This window comes from Quercus robur, chromosome 1, assembly GCF_932294415.1.
Source record: "Quercus robur chromosome 1, dhQueRobu3.1, whole genome shotgun sequence".
Taxonomy (NCBI): domain Eukaryota; kingdom Viridiplantae; phylum Streptophyta; class Magnoliopsida; order Fagales; family Fagaceae; genus Quercus; species Quercus robur.
Genome location: NC_065534.1, coordinates 30350288 through 30370552, shown reverse-complemented (window position 1 = coordinate 30370552; position 20265 = coordinate 30350288). Strand labels below are relative to the sequence as shown.

Sequence of the window (20265 nt, the reverse complement as noted above, 5' to 3'; positions counted from 1 at the left end):
TAGTCTAAACCGTATGAAAGCACAAAAAAAAAAAAAAAAAAAAAAAAAAAAAAAAAAAAAAAAAACCCACTAGTCTTCCTCTCTGACATAGGCATCATCGACCTCGGCTTCCGTGCTAGCGGCGGCATGGAAAACCCCTCACCGGAAAAACGTTGTTGTTGTTCCCGAGAAAATCTTCGAACCCTTTTCTAGAGCATTCAAGAAGAGAGAAAGAGGGTATCAGATTTTCTCCAAAACACAAACATGCGATGTAATATTGAGAATACTGATGAAACCCTAACCATTTTGGAGAGAGAGAGAGAGAGGAAAGGATAGAGAGAACTCTGGGATTTCATATTTGGGGATTTGGGAGAGAGAATGAGAGAACCGTTGGGATGTGTGATGCCATTTATATACAAAATTATGTATTATATTTTACAAAACTGCCACACGCCCCCAATAAGTTGATTTCTTTTTCTTTTCTTTTTTTTTTGGGTAAAATTCAAAATTGCTCCCTCTAAATTTCTTCAGATTTCATTTCAGTTTTCTAACTTTGTTTTTGTTTATTTCAGTCCTCTAATTTTTCAATTTTATTCAATTATGGCTTTTCCATCAACTTTTGTTATACAGTGTGGTTAATTTTTCAATTTTATAGATTTTTTAATTTTATAAATTTTTCTTCAAATTTTTTAAATTAAAAATGTAGGGGTAAAGTCCCCAGATCAAATGATGGACCTTAGGCCCCCTATAGAGTTCAACCCAGTCCGAGGAGAAAGTGTGGGTGCCAAAAAGGGCTCCCGGCCCAATCCTTATGGGCCCAAATTTATTTAAAAGGAGGTCCAAGGAAGAATGTCTCCTCGGACGTGCCAAGTACGACTCAGACATGCATCCTACCAACAATAAAGAATCACTCCAACGAGTATTAGTAGCAGGGATGAGCCCCACAAGCCAGGGAGAGAGAAGGGAGTATAGGATGTCAAGGGAGAGACTACAGCTGCCACATTAAATGCAGGACAGTTACTTTTCTGGCCGCATTAATGTAGATAAGACAAGCGAACAGTGTTACCTTGGCCACTACAACTCACAGAAAGACAGGGGAGATGTCCGATGGGACGGGCACTTAAGTGAAGGTCTAGATGATCAACAAGTGTAAGGTTCTGATGACTTAAAGGGGGTTATATAAGAGAAGGGAATCCCCATGAAGAAGGGGACGGAAAAAAAGAAGAAGAAAGAATAGAAGAAAGAGAGATAAACCATAACCTTTGATCAGGAACAGAAGTACACCCACACGTCTCCTCGGACCGGATATCTAGTGGACATGAAGGAGATATTCTTACGTTCAATCGTTGCATGGCCCAAAGTTAACTAACACTCACTTCGTTAAGGCCTAGTTCTGTAACCTGCTCTCTACAAATTCATTGTCTAGGGCTCATTGGGCCAGAATCACCTACTTGTTGGGCCTGGGCCCTAAAGAGAGACCCTACAATTGGCGCCGTCTGTGGGGAGAACTTGTGCTTCGACAAGTGAAACCGTTAGAAATGGAAGGATCAGGTCAGCGCCAAACCGGACACACAGACTCCCAACGGCAAGACAACTTTTTGAACCTCGAATGGGAGAAAGATTAAGACAAGCAGTAAGAGCGTAGTGTGAACACTTCCCACACGAGCAGAAGTCGCTTGAAAGGGAAAGGTCACGCATCTCATAAGCAAAACGATCACAGGGCTCTACAGCAAGAAATCGACGACTTGAAGAAGAAGTTACGTCGAGCGCAATGAAAACGTCCTTCACCCGGCTCGGACACTAGCGATGAGGAGGACAATGAGTATAGGCAGAGATCAAGAACTCCTCCAAGTGAAACCTTTTCCTATGAGGAAGAGTAACCTCGCAAACACGGCCACAAAAGCCCATCTTACCAAGGCCTAGCAAACGACGCCATGAGTAAGGCCCTGGACCGCATCTCCCAGTCGCCTTTCACGTGTAGGATAGAGGGGGCTGAGCTTCCTCGGCGGTTCCACCAACCAACCTTTGCCATATACAATGGTCGGACGGACCCAGTAGAGCACGTAAGCCAGTTTAACCAGAGGATGGCTGTCCATTCTAGGGATGAGGCGTTTGTGTTCAAAAGCCTGTGTTTCCGTCCAGCTTGAGATGATTTGATGGCCTCAAGCCAAACTCCATAAATTCCTTTAAGCAGCTGACACAGGCTTTTGGTTCCCGCTTCATCACCAGCAGCCATGGTTTTAAAAACCGGAACGGATAAAGAACCGGAAAAGAGGCTGATTATCGGTTTTATGGTCCGACCGGGGTCGGACCGATGGTCGAACCGATGATGTCATAATTAATATAATTTAAATATTTAAATAATTTTTATATGAATTTTGAATTTTAATAACTTATTTTAAGAAAATATAAAATATAGAATTTTTTTTTCTTTTTTTGCATACTACCTTCTTTTTTTTTTTTTTTTTTTTTTTTTTTTTTTTTTTTTCTGGTCAATAATTATTGACAAAAAAAGAAAAAAGAATAATCTATCAGTAAGGTTTCATATATTTATTTTTATAAATAATAGTTTAACTTTACCTATTCATCTATTCAAAATAATAAAAAATAAAAAAATCTCCCAAAGTCAAGTGATTAGACAACTCACTGACATATCTATCTCCTTTCCACCCACCATCTCACTCCCAGCCACACACGTTTACCTTTCTTAAGAATCTTTTTTTTTTTTCCCCTCATAAATCTACCACCCCACACGGTTTACCATCAAAAGATTCAGAAGTCTTATTTTTTCAGTTCTCACTTCTCAGTGTTTTGTGTTTTGTCTTTCACTCTTTTGTCCTCCAGGCAGTACGTCCATCCGTCCCCCTCTCTCTCTGTAAGTTAGACAAAATCCTCTCATTCACTGTCTCACCGAAGAGCCGTGGGTACCTTATACCAGTCCAAAAGGCTGGTTTCAACACCAAGCATGAGCATTCAGTAATTTTCTCACTCTCTCAAGCCTAGCAGATCTGAGAAAAAAGAAGATTTTTTGAGCAAAAAATCTGTCCTTACACACTTATACCGACAGATCTGAGAAAAAAAAAGATTTTTCTGCAAAATAAAGCTCAATTTCAGATCTCTTTCATCAATTTTGTAAAACCGGTTTAACCTTTCCGGTTTCCGATTTTTCCGGTTGAACCAACGGTTACCGGTTAAATCCGGTTTTTCTTCCATTTTCGGTTTTTAAGCATAACCGGACCGGATTACTCTCCGGTTCCCGGTTGAACCGGTCGAACCGGTCGGTCCGGTTCGGTTTTTAAAACTATGACAGAGTCCCTCGGCCCCTAGATTCCCTCCTATCCTTGTCCATGCGAGAAGGAGAGACACTAAAGGCCTATTCAGACAGGTACTGGGAAATGTATAATGAGATAGAGGGAAATTACGATGACGTCGCCATTAGCATATTCAAGAGGGGCCTGCCGACAGAGCATGGTTTAAGGAAGTCTCTAACAGGGAAACCGGTCGCTAGCGTGTGCCAACTCATAGACAGAATCGACAAGTACAAGAGAGTCGAAGAAGACCAACAGACGGGAAAGGGCAAAGCGAAGATTGTCCCTCAGGAGAGGAGGGACTTCAGGTCGGACCGCTTTAACAGCAACAATCGACCGAGAAGGGATTACTCGGAGCAGTTTGGATCCACAGAAGCACAGGTAGCCCATGCTGTGTTCCGGGAACCATTACATAAGATCCTAGAGAAAGTGAAGAACAAACCGTTCTTTCAATGGCTAAGCAGGATGGCAGGTGATCCCGCGAAACGTAACCAAAATCTGTATTGCGTGTATCACCAAGAGACGGGCCACGCCACCGATGATTGCAGAAATCTGAAAAATCACTTGGACCAGCTGGTCCGAGAGGGGAAGTTGCGACACTTGTTGCACCACCCTGTCGGATGGCAAGAGTAATCGAATATCGAAATAAGGCAAAGCGCATTGAGACCACCCGTTGGCACGATAAATGTCATTCTCGTCGCATCAGGGAGGATCGGCTCCTATCCTTTCAGAAAAATGTCAGTAGGCAGACTCCCCTCCAAAGCTGACGACAGGGAGACCAAGAGGGTTAGGGGGATGGCCACGCCCCTAATCGGATTCTCGGATGAGGATAAACTGGGAACCCTCCAACCCTACGACGATGCCTTAGTTGTCACGCTCAGGATCGGTGGATACGACGTGAAGAGGGTGCTAGTCGATCAGGGCAGCGCTGTGGAAGTGATGTATCTCGACTTGTACAAGGGGTTGAAGCTGAAACCGGAGGACCTGACAGCATACGATTCCCCATTAGTGAGTTTCGAGGGAAAAACCGTCACCCCGAAAGGCATGATTAGGCTGCCTATACAAACAGACTTGGACATGGTGGAGGTGGCCTTCATAGTGGTAGACGCATACTCCCCCTACACCATCATCGTAGCCCGACCGTGGCTCCATGCCCTAGGAGCTATGTCATCAACCTTACACCAAAAGGTGAAGTATCCATCGGAATGTCGAGTGAAAGAAATAATAGGGAACCAGGCCATGGCCCGGCAATGCTTGGTGTCAGCAATCTCGTGACGACCGAGTACTGAGCCTTCCACCTCAGCCGAGAATGACTTATAGCAATTAACGACCCCGGCCTTGGCCTCGGGTAGTGGGGTACCAACCACGGAAATGAGTTGCGAGGATTTGGAGAAAGTTCTTGTCGGATCAGACCCAGAGAGGTTTTTCAGGTCGGCTTAGAATTACCGCCCCAAGAGAAGGAGACGCTAATTGATTTTCTCAGACAGAATGTGGACGTGTTTGCCTGGGACGCCTACGAGGCCCCTAGGGTTAACCTAGGTTTCATTTGCCACCACCTTAATGTTAGCCCGGCCGTAACGCTTAAGAAGCAGCCTCCTTGGCGACCGTCGAAAGAGCATGCAGACGCCGTGAGAGAGGAGGTTACAAAATTGAAGAAAGCAGGGGCTATCAAGGAGGTATTCTACCCTGAATGGCTGGCCAACACAGTCGTCGTGAAAAAGAAGAGTGGGAAATGGCAGGTCTGTGTAGACTTCACGAACCTAAATAAGGCCTGCCCGAAGGACCCTTTTCCTATGTCACGGATAGACCGATTGGTGGATTCGACCGTGGGACACTCTCAAATGAGTTTTTTGGACGCCTTCCAAGGCTACCATCAGATACCCCTGGCTGCTAAGGACCAAGAAAAAATGGCTTTCATCACCCCTGTCGAAAATTATCATTATAAAGTAATGCCCTTTGGCTTAAAGAATGCCGGGTCAACCTATCAAAGGATGATGACGAGGGTGTTTGAACAGCAGATGGGTAAGAGTATCGAAGTTTATATAGACGACATGGTGATAAAAAGCAAATTAGTGCCCGACCACGTTAGAGATCTCTACGATGTCTTTCGAATTCTGAGAAAGTACAGGCTGCGCCTAAACACGTCCAAGTGTTCATTTGGGGTGGGATCAGGGAAATTCTTAGGTTACATGGTGACCCACAGAGGCATTGAAGTCAGCCCCGACCAAATTAGAGCTATCCATAGCCTGCAGTCTCCTCGGAACCCCAACGAGGTCCAAAAGCTCACTGGCATGATTGCCGCTTTAAACCGTTTCATTTCCTACTCCGCGGATAGATGTAGGCCTTTCTTCCTCCTATTAAACAAATGGAAAGGTTTCGAGTGGACTGAAGAGTGCGCTTTAGCTTTCCAGCAGCTTAAGGAATACCTGACCCGGCCACCAATTATGTCCAGTCTTGAGGCTGACGAGATGCTATTCGCCTACATTGTTGTAGCCCCTCATGTAGTGAGCTTAGTTCTGATCCGAGAAGACAACGGCACACAACGGCCCGTCTACTACGTAAGCAAATCGCTGCACGAGGCAGAGATCCATTACCTCCCCCTCGAAAAGGCGGTCTTGGCAATCGTACAAGCCACGCGAAAGCTCCCCTACTATTTCCAGGCACATACTGTTGTTGTACTAACCCAACTTCCGCTGAGATCCATACTCCGGAGTGCCGACTACACGGGTAGAATAGCAAAACGGGGGACGATTCTAGGCGCCTTCGACATTAGGTACATGCCTCGCACCGCTGTGAAGGGTCAAGTTCTCGCGGATCTAGTAGCTGAATTTGCAGAGCCCACACCAGAAGGAGGGGGAGGGACACTAAACCCTGACAAGAAACTGATCAGCGCAATCTCTTAGCAAGAGCTGAGTTGTTGGAAAGCACACATTGACGGTGCGGCCAACCAAAGGGGCTCAGGGGTGGGGCTCATTTTGGTCTCCCCCGAGGGGATCACCATCGAAAAATCGTTGAGGTTGGGTTTCTCGGCCACGAATAACGAAGCAGAGTATGAGGTACTATTGGAAGGAATGTCAATGATCCAGAAACTGGGTGGAAAATCCGCGAACATGTTCTTGGACTCAAGACTCGTTGTGGGACAAGTAAATGGGGAATTGGAGGCGAGGGATGAAAGAATGCAGGAGTACCTAGTCCAAGTCAAGCGCTTGCGGGCCCATTTCTGTCACTTCAATCTAGTGCACGTGTCCAGGAGCGGGAACACCCATGCTGACTCTCTTGCAACGCTCGCCACCTCCTCGGCTCAACCACTCCCTCAGGTTATTCTCATAGAAGATCTCTACTGCCCAATGATGGCGAGGACCAACTCAGTACGGGTTCACAGCATCAGGGCAGGGCCTAGCTGGATGGATCCCCTAGTACTATTCTTAAAGCACGACACCTTACCAGAAGATAAGAATGAGGCCGACAAGATTAGAAGAAAGGCTTTTCGATTCTGGCTGTCCGAGGACTCCAAACTATACAAGCGCTCATTCTCAGGATTGTACTTGTTGTGTGTGCACCCAGATGCCACTGAACTCACCGTGGAGGAATTACACGAAGGGATTTGCGGAAGTCATACGGGGGGTAGATCCTTGTCCCATAGGGCCATAATGCAAGGTTATTGGTAGCCGAGCATGCAGAAAGAGGCGCAAGAATTTGTAAAGAAATGCGACCAGTGCCAAAGGTTCGCCCCAAATATACATCAACCAGGCGGAACCCTTAATCTGCTGTCCAGCCCTTGGCCATTCGCACAGTGGGGCCTAGACATCCTAGGATCATTTCCTAAAGCAGCGGGGAACAAAATATTTCTTCTTGTCGACACGGATTATTTCACAAAATGGGTCGAAGTTGAGCCGCTGGCAAACATTAGAGATGTTGATGCCAAGAAATTTGTTTGGAAAAATATCGGACAACGATCTCCAATTTGATAGTAAAGCTTTCAAAAGATATTGTAGCGAGTTGGGAATTGCCAATAGATATTCCACACCGGCTTACCTGCAGGGTAATGGACAGGCTGAAGCCATCAACAAAACCATAGTGAATGGGTTGAAAAAGAGGTTAGACGACGTGAAGGGAAGATGGGTAGAAGAGTTGCCCCATGTCTTGTGGACGTACCGCACCACGCCTCACAAGTCCACAGGGGAAACCCCCTTTTCGATGAACTATGGGGCCGAGGTTGTTATTCCTCTAGAGATAAACTTCCCAACACAGAGGACCAGCGCATTCTGCCCCAGTGCTAACAACGGACTTCTGGAAAAGAGCTTGGACCTCATTGAGGAAAGAAGGGAGAGTGCCATGGTCCAACTTGCCTACTATCAGCGAAAGCTCAAGCAAGGTTATGATGCCAAGGTGAAGCTAAGGCCCCTGGCACCCGGGGATCTGGTATTGAGGAAGGTCCTGGGCACTGCAAGAAATCCTGCGTGGGGAAAACTCGGACCAAATTGGGAAGGCTCATATCGTATCACCTCCATAGCCGGCATAGGGGCCTACTTTTTAGAAGATTTAGATGAACGTGTAGTGCCACGCCCTTGGAATGTAAATAACTTGAAAAGGTACTACTATTAATGAAAGTTGTAATTCTTGACGCCACACTACTGTGCAATTTCTTTGTCTAAGGGTTAAACAGAACCTAAGTCCTGCCTGACTCCTCGGACCACAGGATTAGGGGAAATTAACTGCCATACAATTTCAACTAAGGGTTAAACAGAACCTAAGTCCTGCCTAGCTCTTCGGACCACAGGATTAAGGGAAATTAATTGCCATACAATTTCAACTAAGGGTTAAATAGAATCTAAGTTCTGCCTGGCTCCTCGGACCACAAGATTGGGGGAAATTAACTACTGTACAATTTCTACTAAGTGTTAAACAGAACCCAAGTCCTGCCTGACTCCCCGGACCACATACTTGGGGGAAATTAACTTGAATGCAACTTCTTCAAAGTGTTAAACAGAACCCAAGTCCTGCCTGGCTCCTCGGACCACAGACTTGGGGGAAATTAACAACTGTGCAATTTTCTCTAAGTGTTAAATAGAACCCAAGTCCTGCCTGGCTCCCCAGACCACAGACTTGGAGGAAATTAACTAGAATGCAACTTCTTCAAAGTATTAAACAGAACCCAAGTCCTGCTTGGCTCTTCGGACCACAGGATTAGGGGAAATTAACTGCCATACAATTTCAACTAAGGGTTAAACAGAACCTAAGTCTTGTCTGGCTCCCCAAACCACAGTATTGGGGGAAATTAACTGCTGTACAATTTCTACAAAGTGTTAAACAGAACCTAAGTCCTGCCTGACTCCTCGGACCAGAGGCTTGGGGGAAATTAACAACTATGCAATTTTCTCCAAGTGTTAAACAGAATCTAAGTCCTGTCTGGCCCCTCAGACCACAGGCTTGGGGGAAGTTAACCTCGACGCAGTTTTATCTAATTATTGACTATCATTTTTCTTACACATTCATTCATGCTTGACCACATTGTTTAAATCTCGAACAACGTTTGGTTCTCAACAGTTAGTAGCATAACAGAAATTCGTTCATAATGAAAGCAGAAAAGGGAGCAGTGCAACAAAATTCAAAGGAAAATGACATCATTCATTGAAGTCCAAAAAGCGTTCTTTTACAAACTTTAGCAGAACAAAATGTAAAAGATAAAGAAGGCAGTTACAAATAAAGTCCTACACTAATGTCCTAAGGCTTGGTCCTGAGTAGAACTCTTTGCAGGGGTTGATGGCTCAGGTTGATCATCTTCTGCCTTGGGCTCGGGAACAGCCTCCTTGGCTTGCGCGACAACGTCCCTAATTGTGAGAGTGTTCTCGGGCGACTTGTCCTTTGCAACCTGTTGCATCTCCTCAGCTTCAGGTATATGGGAATCCGAGGTTGTGACCTTCACAGGGAGGGGCTCCTCAGGAGGAACCGAGTCCGGAATCTCACGAATATCTTCTGGAAAGAAGATATTCTCAACTTTCCTAAGATCGGAGTCCGTTGGAACTACTGCCCGATCCAAGGCTACCCCCCACGACATAGTAATGTAATCCCTACATATGGTAGCCACCTCCTCAGTCAGCCTAACCTCGGTATCCCTTACTCCACGTTCATATGAGGTTGCCACCGCAGCCTTGGCCGCCTCCTTAGCCATGCGAGCCCCCTCCTTGGCCTTTGATAGCTTGGCCTTGAGGTCTGAGACCAACTACTTCTCAGTCGCAAGGTTTATCTCGGACAGATGAAGCTGTTGGCTCAGGTCCTCAGCCTGCTTGGTAGTGGTCTTGAGTCCAGCCTCGGCGCTAGCGAGAGCCTTTTGTGCATCCTTCACTTCGTTATTCAGGCGATCCTTTTCTAGCCTAAGGACGCCGGCAGCCTTCTCAGCAGCGAGGCGGGACTGAGCCTTAGTGCTCAGATCTTCGCGAGCCTTCTTGGCCCACTCCTTAACAACAAAATTTTTTGAGTGACCTGTGCCGAAATAATGGAGGTTTAACTAAAAGAAAATAACGAATAGACAGAATAGACAGATACGAAATAAAGAAACTGAATAATGGAAGTCTTCGTTTACCATGGCCATGTCTCTCTTCAGTGACATGAAGAGGTCCGGTTACCAAGTAGCCTGAAATCCCTCCATATTGCGAGGCAATAGAAGGGGCTGTTGTAGGGCCTCAGCCAGATAGGACGCCTGTCCTCGTTGGGACTCCCACAAAGTCGCGTCCCATGAAATCGGGGCGCCATCCAACTCCAGGCGTGGGGACCAGGTCCGCTGCTCCCTCCTTATAGCCGTCTCATCTCGGCTGTCAACGGACCTAGTTCTTTTCTCCTTGGGCTCTTTGCCCTTTTTCTGGTGCTTAGCCTTTTCAAGGCCGACCTCGCCCTCCTCCAATTCTTCCACGGGCCTCTTCCGCCTTAAATTGGGAAGAGGCTATAGTGCTGGATCAGTTGTGGGAGGAAAAAGAGGAGGGGGCTTGGATGTAGCCTGTTCCTTTGGGGCATCCTTGGAAGACTTCCCCTTATTTCTGTTGGACAGGAGGCTCCTGAGACCAGACCTTGGCTTCAGATCCATGTCTTCTTCCTTGATCTCTTAGCTAGTATCAACTTGTGCAATTACCAAACCAAGGTTAGGAGCCGCCAAGGCACGGTCTAAGTCCGAATCGGAGTCCGAGAGCTCTACAGGCCTGGCTGATACCTCTCCCTCCTTGGCGAAGTGGAATTGGTCTATCTGATCCTCAAGGGACGAGTGCGAGGAATCAGCTCCTTCTCCTAGGACAACTGCCGTGGGAAGAACACGCTGAGCAGGTAGTTGGACGGGAGGTAAGTCTCTCCGAGTAAGAAAACTTGGTATAGAGACGTCGATGCGTGCTAATCGGGGACTTCCAGCCCTGATGGCTTGACCAGCGTCCACTAAAACGTGCGAAAGGGGCTCGTAGTCCAAGATTAGAGGAGCAGCATGCAGTTGCCCGTCCTCGCTCACAAAGATTTCAGACCTCAGGAGGAAGTTGAGTGCCGGGACGTTGACCAAACTTAGCCGAGGAGTTGTTCCCTCATTGTCTGCAAAGCCCAAAGGAAGGGTTATGTTAGTCCGAGGAGGCAAATAAGCAAAGCCAAAACTGAAACAAAGAAAGGAAAACTCAAGACTAAGATCCTCTCCAAGGAATCTGATCTTACAATGCCCCACCTGGTGTTCCCGCCCTAATTGGGCAGTGAATACCGTCGTGCCATGCTCCAGAGACGATCAAAAGGTCGTCCTTCAAGCCTTTGTTGGACTTGGGAAGGCAGGATATCAGCCTCACCTCGTCGGACCTGGATTTCAGGTAATACGACTCGTTGAGGCTATGACATTCATATAGGTGAACTACGTCGTGCCATGAGAGGCCGAGGTTCATCTGTCCGTTCAGAGCGTCTATGCACCCCAGGATCCGGAACATGTACGCGGTGCACTGGTGGGGGGCCAACCTATGACCACGCAAATAATCCCTAGTTATTCTCCCCATAGGGATTGTCATTCCTCCCTCCACAAAGGCTATCATTGGAATGACGACCTGCCCCGTCTTTCTCTTGATCAAGATCTCTTCCAAAGAGCAATACTCTAGACCTACTCCCGGCGGAATACGGTATTTAGCCCTGAAACCTTCCATACCGGCCGAAGAGTCTACCAATTTCTCAAGTTTACCCATCCCACTAACCTTAGGTGACGCGAAGAAGATTCACTCAAGGAAGAATGCCGGGAAAGGCAACGGAAGGGAAATGAGCACTTACGGGTGAGGAACTCGCTGGGAATCTTCGAGGGAGTGTATGTGGAGTTTCAAATGCTTTGCAAAAGGGAATGCCGGAGTGCTCCGGGACGCTTGGGTGCTTTTTCAAAAAATGGAAGCAAGTCTCTCCGGAAATCTTATATAGCGGGGAGAAACTGAACGGGCTCACTCTCGCCTAGAGAAATGGGAAAAATATCAATCGTTGATCAAGCGCCCCACCATTGGATTAGAAGGACATAAAGCCGTCAAGCGCAATAATTAGCGCCTCGTGAGTTACGAAACGCCATTAACAGTAGTGAAGCACGTGGGGCCGTACCTCCACACGGGTGAAACAAGAATTTACAATAAATGACCCCATAAATGTCAAAATCCCGTCTTTTCTCCTCTGATAAGAGGGAAAGAATCGGAATTTTGAGGGGCTATTGTAGGGGTAAAGTCCCCTTATAGAGTTCAACCCAATCCGAGGAGAAAGTATGGGCGCCAAAAAGGGCTCCCGGCCCAATCCTTATGGGCCCAAATTTATTTAAAAGGAGATCCGAGGAGGAATGTCTCCTCGGACGTGCCAAGTACGGCTCAGACATGCATCCTACCAACAATAAAGAATCGCTCCAACGAGTATTAGTAGCAGGGATGAGCCCCACAAGCCAGGGAGAGGGAAGAGAGTATAGGATGTCAAGAGAGAGACTACAGCTGCCACATTAAATGCAGGGCAGCTACTTTTCTGGCCGCATTAATGTGGAGAAGACAGGCGAACAGTGTTACCTTGGCCACTACAACTCACAGAAAGACAGGGGAGATGTCCGATGGGACGGGCCCTCAAGTGAAGGTCCAGATGATCAACAAGTGTAAGGTCCTGATGACTTAAAGGGGGCTATATAAGAGAAAGGAATCCCTATAAAGAAGGGGACGGAAAAAAAGAGAGAAGAAAGAACAGAAGAAAGAGAGATAGACCATAACCTTTGATCAGGAACAGAAGTACACCCACACGTCTCCTCGGATTGGATATCCAGTGGACATGAAGGAGATATTCTTACGTTCAATCGTTGCATGGCCCAAAGTTAACTAACACTCACTTCGTTAGGGCCTAGTTCTGTAACCCGGTCTCTACAAATTCATTATCTAGGGCTCCTTGGGCCAAAATCACCTACCTGTTGGGCCTGGGCCCCAAAGAGAAACCCTACAAAAAAAAAATTCAATTAATGATTGAAAAATATTTTCCAAATTTTTGTTTTTCAAAAAATTTTTAAAAAAGTTAACGAAAATGCATTGATTGAATAAATCTAAAACTTAGAGGACTAAAATGAACGAAATTAAAATTAAAAGACTGAAATGAAATTTGAAGAAACTTAGAGGGTTAGTTTTGCATTTTAGTTTTTTTTTTTTTTTTTTTTTCCCAAATCCAACTTTTACCTTTTTTTTTTTATTGAAGCATTTTTCAATCACAAAATTACCTAAAGGTGTGATTTAATTTATATACAAAATTATTTCACCGAAAAAAAAATGCACAAATCATCACATTCTTAGATATTTTTGTCATTAAAAATCTAGCAACCTCGAATTAGTAAAAAATGAAAATTATTATCTTGTAGGGAAAATTTTGGGAAATTAGACTTAACCCACGTGTGATTAAGCAGGTTTTGATAGTCCTTCCTCCTCTTAAAAAATTTCAAAAAATAATTTCCATCACTTTATTTTTACAAATATACAATTTTATCATTTTTTATGTTTTTTATTGATATTATTCTTTTAGGGAAATGTTCATATTCTTTTAAATATTTTTATTATGCATTATATTTTTCTAATTTCTTTTGGTATAATTAAAATTTTAAGTTTTAAAGTTATTATTCAAATTCTCATTCTCTCGAGGAGATTATTATGATAACCAAAACTTATCCTATAATTACAATTAATGTAACTCAAATATTTAATAGTACTCTCAACCGAGACTCACATTTTGTCATTTTTGTGTAGGTACACTAAATTGGACTGGAATGATCTGAAATTGACCAAAAAGACCGAATAGATCGAAGCGGACCAAATGGGCCAATGTAGACCGAATGGACTAATGTGGACCAAATAGATCAATGTGGACTAAATTCACGGAATAGGCTAAATTGGACCAAAGTGGAACAGATGGACCAAATTGGACTGAAATTGACCGAATAAACTGAATTGGGCTAAATTGATTGAAGTTGACCAAATGAACCTAATTGAATTGAAGTGGACTGAAGTATACTGAATTTGACCAAAATTAACCGAAGTGAACAGAAGTAGACCGAACAGACCAAAATATACTAAATGTTGATCTATTCTTAGCATAGCCAAGATTGTATTTTGATATAAACTCAAATTATTACTTCCAAAATAATCAAGTGCTAACTCAAACAAAATCAAACCAACCAAAACTATATAAGAGAGAGAGAGAGAGAGAGAGAGAGAGAGAGAGAGAGAGAGTACTATTTGTAATAGGGAACTAAAAAATATAACACCCAAACGTATGAACCCGAAATAGAGTTTTAGAGAGAGAGAGAGAGAGAGTACTATTTGTAATAGGGAACTAAAAAATATAACACCCAAACGTATGAACCCAAAATAGAGTTTTAGAGAGAGAGAGAGAGAGTACTATTTGTAATAGGGAACTAAAAAATATAACACCCAAACGTATGAACCCAAAATAGAGTTTTAAAAATCACAATAATTTATCAATATAAAGTAGAGTTATAAGAAATAATAAAAAATTAAGAGAGAGAGAGAGGGAGAGAATAGCCACTTTTCAAGAGAGAATGTGAGAGAGAATAATAAAAATTCTATAGAAAATAATATAAGAAGAAAAAAGTAAAAATAAAAAATATTGTAAAAAATATCAAATTATCCAAGTCATGTTAGTGCATTGCTTAAAACATATTTTGGTTCCCATGGCCAATTCGGAACGACCTCCAAGACGGAATTTAAAACTTCGGTTGCCAAAACACCATCACATAGCCGCCTAGTGCCAGGCAGCTATGTGAAGGTGTTCCAACAACACCTTCACTTATTCCCTCATATTCCTATAAATAGACCCACCTCATTTTAGCAATTTCATGCACAAAAATCCAAAAAATTCTCCTCTCTCTGTCTCTCTCTCTTAGGAATTTCTTTAGGAATAGTTTTTCTCCCTTTTCTTTAGAAAACCTCTCTCCAAACAAAATTTTCAGTCCTCTTTTCCGCCATTTTTACACCTTCAAAACCTTAGGTAAGTGGGTAAGTTTGTATGAAATGGGCTAGCTTCTTCATAGCTATTACCTATTTATTTTTCTATTTTCCTTGTAAACATCATTTTATATATAAAAATGTCTCTTTTATTCATTTTCTCTTTATATTCTTGCATTTAAATTCCTTACTCTATCGGTCTATCTTTATATTGTTTGCCTTTTATATTGCTCTAGTTGTATATATTATTTGTTGTTCATTTGTTCCTTTATTTATCTTGATGCTCATATGTGTGCATATTGTTATATTGCATGTGGGTTTCCTAGATGAGTTTCATACCTTTACCTAGACACTCTATGAAAAGTACCCCTAGGGGGAAGAACTCATCCATTTTAGGCATATGGAAACAATGTGTTTATTGTTCCATTCATTTTGTTACTCATCTATATATATTATTTATATCAACTTGTTTATATTTACTTGTTCATCTTTATATATTTTAAAATCCCCTCCCCTTTTTATTTATTGCACTATTTATCGTTTCCTTTATTGTTCTATAGATATACATATATTGAGCTATATTGTGTTTTTCTCTCTCTAATCCCCCATAAATATTTTATATCCATTTTTCCTAAATGGGTTCTAAACCTTATTTTAAGCAAAATATGAGTATGTTGCCTAGAGAATAGTGATGGCTCGTACTCTCATTTCTTCTATTGGTGAAAGACCTATAAGGCTTTGGCAAGATTAAAGCTTATTTAGGAGAAATCCCTAAAAAATTAATTTTTTCCAATAAACATTTAAATTCCAAGTTATTTACATTTATTGTCTTTAAATTTCAAGCAATTTACTTTCATTGTCTTTAAATTCCTTGCAATTTACTTTTATTGTCTTTAAATTCCATTCAATTTACTTTTGTTGTCTTTAAATTCCTTTAAATTTCAAGCAATTTGTTTTTTCATCTTGTATTTTATATTCTTTTACTTTTAATGCACTTTACTTTCTTGCCTTTTAATTTTTAGCACTTATATTTACTCTTGTTGCTTTAGAGCACTCACAACAGTGGTGCTAAATAGCTATATTGCTATTTTTAGCACCACTAATCACAAAAGTAGAGCTACAGCAGTGGAGCTATAGCCAAAAAATTTGGCTTCTCAGCTACAGTGCACATTTATCTTTAGACGTGCACTATAGCTCAAAGGCAATATATATATATATATATATTAATTGGTTTCTCTCTCTTCTTTTATTAAATTAAGCTTTTCTCTCTCTTTCTTTCTTTTCTCTTTATTTTTTACATTCACTCTTTCTTCTTCACCAAACCAAACCCAGCACTTCTCCCTTTCAATTTTCTTTTTTTTTTTTGTTTGTTCCTTCTTCCAACCATTTTTTCTCAATTTTTTCTTTCTACTTCACCTTTCTTCTTCACTAAACCCAGCCCTTATCTTCTCCACCTTCATTTTTTTTATTTCTTTCTTCGTCCAACTCCTCACCACTCCTTAGCCACTGCTCGCCAAGCCACTAGCGACCCAAGTCCTAAGCCATTGCCGACACAAGTTCCAAGCTGCTGGCGACCCAAGCCTGGTGGTGGTGGTGGTGGTTTTTTTTTTTTTTTTTTTTTTTTTTTTTTTTTTTTTTTAAATCAGGGTTGTGGGTTGTGGTTGTTGATTGGGTTGTGTTCGTGGTGGTGGTGGGTTGTCCCAAGCCATTACTGTGGGTGGTTGTTGTTGGCTGTGGCGATGGTGTGGGTTTTTTTTGTTGGTTGTCCCTGGGTTTTTTTGTTATTGGATTTGTGGGTTTGTTGAATTTTGATTGTTTTTATGTGTGAATTTGGTTGGTTTTTGAGATGATTTTGTTGCAAATTTGATGGATTTGGGTTGTGTTAATGGTGGCCTGTGGATAGTGGAGGTGGTTGTGGGTTGTGGGTGGTAGTGGAGGTGGCTGGGGTTTTGGGTTTGCTTATTGTTCTTTAGAATCTTCAGATGATCAGTTTGTGGTGTTTTTTTTTTTTTTTTTTTTGCAATTATTTTATTGGAGTAGATATATATTATTTTATTGTGACGTTTATATTATTTTATTGTGATGTTTATATTATTTTATTGTGTTGAAAGCTAAAATAGATCCACTGCTGCGGGATGTTTTGTAAAATAAGTAGGTAAAATAGATAAAGTGACTTTTTGTGGTGCCAAATAGCTAAAAAAATAGCCCAACTGCTGTGGATGCTTTTACATTCTTTCTCATATACATTGTTGCCATAAAATAAAAGATTGGGTAAACAAACCTTTAAAAATGTTTTCCTAAAGAAAAAAATGGGCTAATAGCATGCTTTGCCTATATTTGCTAATATGCCATCATACATCTCAAATTCAGATTTTGACCCCAAAACTTTTTCAAAATAATATTTTGATCCAAAAACTTTTCAAAATTATATTTTGACTCCAAAACTTTTCAAAATTATATTTTGATCCCAAAACTTTTTAAAAATTATATTTTGAGCCAAAAACTTTTCAAAAATTGTATTTTGACCCTAAAACTTTTTCCAAAATTATATTTTGACTCCAAAACTTTATTGAAATTACATTTTGATCCCATGATTTTCCAAAATCACATTTTTATCTCATAATTTCCCAAAACCATAGAAATCCTTTTTTAAATAAATGATTTTTAAACTTATCTGAAACCCTTCCATTAAAAAAATATATATATGAAGAAACATGTTTTTCCAATCTCTTTACTTTAAAACCAATACTTTTCTTCACATCTTTTATCAAGATTTTTTTTTTTTTTTTGGTTTTTATAAAAAACCCTAAAAGATTTTTTTTTTTTTTTTTTAAGTCCTTTACTAAAAAAATAGGCAAATGTTGTTTTTCAAACAACCCTTTTTTATCAAAATAATTTGTGCCTTTTTCCTTTAGGTGAGATTTTAAACTATCTATCTTTACATTCATGCATTGTTGTTTTGAATCATTTTCTTCCTTAGAATGGCATCTTTTAGAGGTTTGTGCCCGTAGTTTAATTTCATTGAACCAATAGGCACTAAACAAGCTAACATGTTCCCTCCTTTTGGCACTACTATTTTTTTTCTATTGTGTTTTTTGCATGATGAGTAAAAAAAAAATATAGTGGATGACAATGAGGTGCTATTCTTCCTATTCCCCCTCTTTTATTTTTACGTTGTAAATACTCATGTTATACAGGTATGTATTCACACCTTAAATATGTAGTAAATAAATATTCACATGCTTTTGTATATATTATCTCTTACAACGTGGTAAAATGTTTCATTCTTTTCCACTAATTTCTTTTGGTACAATTAAAATTTTTAAGTTTGAAAGTTTTTATTCAAATTCTCATTCTCTTAAAGAGATTATTATGATAACCAAAGCTTATCATACTATCATAACAATTACAATTGATATAACTCAAATAATTAGTAGTACTCTCAACTCAGACTTGTATTTTGCCATTTTTCAGTAGGTACACCAAATTGGACTGAAGTGATTTGAAATGACTAAATGGACCGAATAGACTGAAGTGAACCGAATAGAACTAAGTGGATCATATGGACCAAATTGGACTGAATAGATTGAAGTGGACTGAATGGGACAAATTGGATCGAGGTAGAACGAACGGACCGAATTGGACTGAAATAGATCGAACAGAACTAAATTAATTGAAGTAGACCGAATGGACTCGATTGAACTGAAGTGAACCGAAGTAGACTAAATTGGACCAAAATTGACCAAAGTAGACTGAAGTAGACCAAATCGAACCGAATTGATGACGTGGACTAAGATAAATAGAAATGGACTGAATGTCGATCTATTATTAGTATAGCCAAGATTGTATTTTGATATAAACTTAAATTCGTACTTCCAAAATAATCAAGCATTAAATCAAACAAAATCAAACCAACCAAAACTATGAGAGAGAGAGAGAGAGAGAGGGAGAGAGCTTTAAAAATCACAACAATTCATCAATATAAAGTAAAGTTGCAAAAAATAATAAAAAATGAAGACGGAGAGAGAGAGAGAGAGAGAGAGAGAGAGAGAGAAGAACCACTTGTCAAGAGAGAATGCGAGAGAGAATAATAAGAAATTTATAGAAAATAATATAAGACGAAAAAAGTAAAAATAAAGAAAATTGTAATAAACACCAAGTTATCAAAGTCATGTTATGTTATGTAATAAAATAACATTATATTCTTATATACTATCTTCATATATAATGCAATAGGAACCATCCATGAAATCAAAGAAAAGAAGAAAGATAAAAACTTAAAAACACAACTTAATCACATCAACTCAAAGTAAAGTTAAAAAAATAATAATAATAATCATCAACCTAAAGTAGAGATGCAAGAAAAAAGATCCACAAAAAAATGAAAAAAAAAAAAATTTGAGAGAGAGAGAGAGATAACTTCTCTTGATCAAACTTATATTGATTGCTTTGTCGTACTTACTTAGTGCCTGTTTGTTTCAGCTTTCCCAACCTAAAAAGCCCGTTTTGAAACTACAAATACAAAAAGCCCGTTTGGTTAGGTATAAAAAGCAACTTTTTGGAAAAAGTTGCATTTTGGGTTTGTGAAGAGAACGCGCATTCGCAGAATGGAGCTCTGAGGTGCATTTTGGAAAAGCTCCTGCTCGTTGATGAATCTATCCGTTGGGTTATTGGTTCAATTACCAAATTGCCCTCACTTTTACTTAAAACTCTAACTTTGCCCTTTTCTCTTCTCCCTCATATTCTTGCTTCTCTGTTACAGACCAACACCGGTCAAGAAAGTATCAACCAAATACAAACACAGCACCACCCAACTATCACCGGTCTACCACCATAACCTATTTCAACATTTGATAATCCAAACACAAAATCAAACCAAAAATAACTCAAAATCAACCCAAAACAACTTAAAATCAACTTTTACCCCATTGGAAAACCCATCCCAAACCCAACTCAAAATCAACCCAAAACAAAATCAACTCAAAATCAAACCCAAAATCCATAGAAAATCAACTCAAAATTAAACCTGTACGGCACCGAGATCCCAAGACCAGTGTAGGTCCTTGGCCAGGCCCAACAGAATACCCCTGTTGCCCTGGGCCCTTCTTGAAACGGCCTTAGCGCAAAAACGAATCTTGGGCCTTGAATTCTAAGAGGTGTTCGGCTCAAGCTTCCCCGAACAGAAAATATGAACCGCGTCCAGGAGAATAGGATATGCTCGGTAAACTGCATTGCCGAGCATAATCGATTAGGCTGGAACGAAGTTCCAAGGCTATAAATGCTGCTCCCCACTCTCACCTAAACACCCACTTAAATCAGATAATATTGGACCTTCTATTGCACTAGCAGTGGCTGTAATCATTTCTCCCCACTAACCTTAGCTATAAATAGCAGAAGTTTGGAAGAAGAAGGGGTTCAGAAAAACGAAGAGAAAACAGTCTAGGGAGAAAGTTTAAACTGAGTGTTGCTTTGAGTCTCTCTGCCGAGAACGACCCAGAGTAGGAAATCCTCAAGCCCAC

General features: G+C 41.1%; 1 protein-coding gene across 1 annotated transcript; it reads left to right on the top strand.

Annotated features, from left to right (window-relative positions):
* Window positions 1-3326: 3326 nt before the first annotated feature.
* On the top strand, window positions 3327-3920 carry LOC126698954 (uncharacterized). The gene has a single exon (XM_050396522.1). The coding sequence runs from the start codon at window positions 3327-3329 to the stop codon at window positions 3918-3920; it is 594 nt and encodes a 197-aa protein (XP_050252479.1).
* The last annotated feature ends 16345 nt before the right edge of the window (window positions 3921-20265 follow it).

Excerpts from the sequence above, each read along its gene's own strand:
- LOC126698954 (XM_050396522.1), top strand. The coding sequence starts at position 3,327 with ATGCGAGAAGGAGAGACACTAAAGGCCTATTCAGACAGGTACTGGGAA.